Source organism: Fukomys damarensis, unplaced genomic scaffold (genome assembly GCF_012274545.1).
Source record: "Fukomys damarensis isolate Sample0158 unplaced genomic scaffold, DMR_v1.0_HiC HiC_scaffold_19, whole genome shotgun sequence".
Classification (NCBI taxonomy): domain Eukaryota; kingdom Metazoa; phylum Chordata; class Mammalia; order Rodentia; family Bathyergidae; genus Fukomys; species Fukomys damarensis.
In genome coordinates, this window is record NW_022900931.1 from 68,221,290 (window position 1) to 68,222,697 (window position 1,408).

Consider the following 1,408-nt stretch of genomic DNA (forward strand, 5'->3'; position numbering starts at 1 on the left):
TCCCCCGGAGCATCCCGCAGGCTGCTCACCACGCGCAGCCCGGGCTACCCGCCAGGTGAGTGCTGGGAACTCCGGGTGCCGGGACCTGAGACGGCGACCCTGACGCCCCGGCGCTGACCTCTCCCCGCCCCGCAGGAGGCCCCTCACCGTCGACGACTTCGACATTGGGTGTCCTCTGGGCAAGGGGAAGTTCGGGAGTGTGTACCTGGCCCGGCTCAGGGAAAGCCATTTCATCGTGGCCCTGAAGGTCCTCTTCAAGTCCCAGATAGAGAAGGAGGGAGTGGAGCACCAGCTGCGCAGGGAAGTGGAGATCCAGGCGCATCTGCAGTAAGCCGGGCTCAGCCTTCCCGCCGCCCCAGGCAGGGCCCCAGGCAGGTCTCGCCCGAAGGTGTGCGGACCCCCCACCCCCGGGCAAGGCCCGGCCAGGCAGCCCCGTCCCGTCTGTTCCCAGTTGGTCCCTCGCTTCCACTCTGTCCCGGCACAGTTTGCCACTTGTCTGACCAGGCATTGGCAGCGTTGTGTGTCGCGCTCGGGAGGAGTCTGATGCTCTCCCCACTCCTCCTTCAGTCACCCCAATATCTTGCGCCTCTACAACTACTTCCATGACGCCCGCCGGGTTTACCTGATCCTGGAATACGCTCCGCGGGGTGAGCTCTACAAGGAGCTGCTCAGAAGCCACACCTTGGACGAGCAGCGCACAGCCACGGTGAGGAGCCGCGGGTTTCCGTGGGCTGCGGCTCTCTGTGGTTCCAGATTGCTGTTTGCAAAGCTTATCCCTGGAGCCAGGCGTGGTGGCGCACACCTGTGATCTAGCTCAGCTCTTGGGAGGCTGAGGCAGGAGGATTGCAGCGAGTTGGAGGCCAGCCTGAAGTACAGAGTGAGACCTTGTCTCAGAACAACAAAATGTTTATCTCTGAATTTTAAAAATGAGCTTTATATGACACCTTCATCTTCAGATTCATTCCTTGACTATTGTCGTATGTATAAATTTGGATTCTTTAGCTGTAAGCAATAGAATCTAAGTCAACTTATGCACAAAGCAAAAACAATACATATTGAAAGACTAGAATGAGTTTACTGAGGAAATGGGTTGAACTGGCTCAGAGAAAGGTAACTGGAGATTTCCAGAGGACACCAGAGAAGGAAGCACAGCAGTGGTCATCTCCCTGGCAGTGGTGGGGCAGGCTTGCTGTGGGGATGAGTGGATATTCCTCAAACACTGAAACCAGAAGTGCCACTCGGCCCTGCTGTTTCCCTTCCAGGTGTCTTCCTGAAAGAGTTAGTCATTACATTACAGTAAAACAGGTATACCCAGGGCCAGAGATTTAGCTCAGTGGCACCGCCACCTGCCTCTAAAGCGCAGGGTCCCAAGTTCGATCCCTGATACCAAAAAAAAAAAAAAAAAAAA

General features: G+C 56.2%; 2 protein-coding genes across 4 annotated transcripts in view; both read left to right on the forward strand.

Moving 5' to 3' along the window:
- Positions 1-1,408, forward strand: part of LOC104857139 (zinc finger protein 805-like) — an 81,215-nt gene that overhangs the window by 26,508 nt on the left and 53,299 nt on the right. The gene's annotated exons all lie outside the window — the stretch shown is intronic.
- Positions 1-1,408, forward strand: part of Aurkc (aurora kinase C) — a 13,471-nt gene that overhangs the window by 9,278 nt on the left and 2,785 nt on the right. For 2 of the 3 annotated variants that reach the window (XM_010616862.3, XM_010616863.3), the window contains exons 4-6: positions 21-55; positions 136-327; positions 568-706. In XM_010616862.3, the coding sequence (XP_010615164.1) occupies positions 21-55; positions 136-327; positions 568-706 (366 nt within the window). The remainder of the gene's footprint in view (positions 1-20; positions 56-135; positions 328-567; positions 707-1,408) is intronic. The other variant, XM_019206456.2, reaches the window with a different exon arrangement.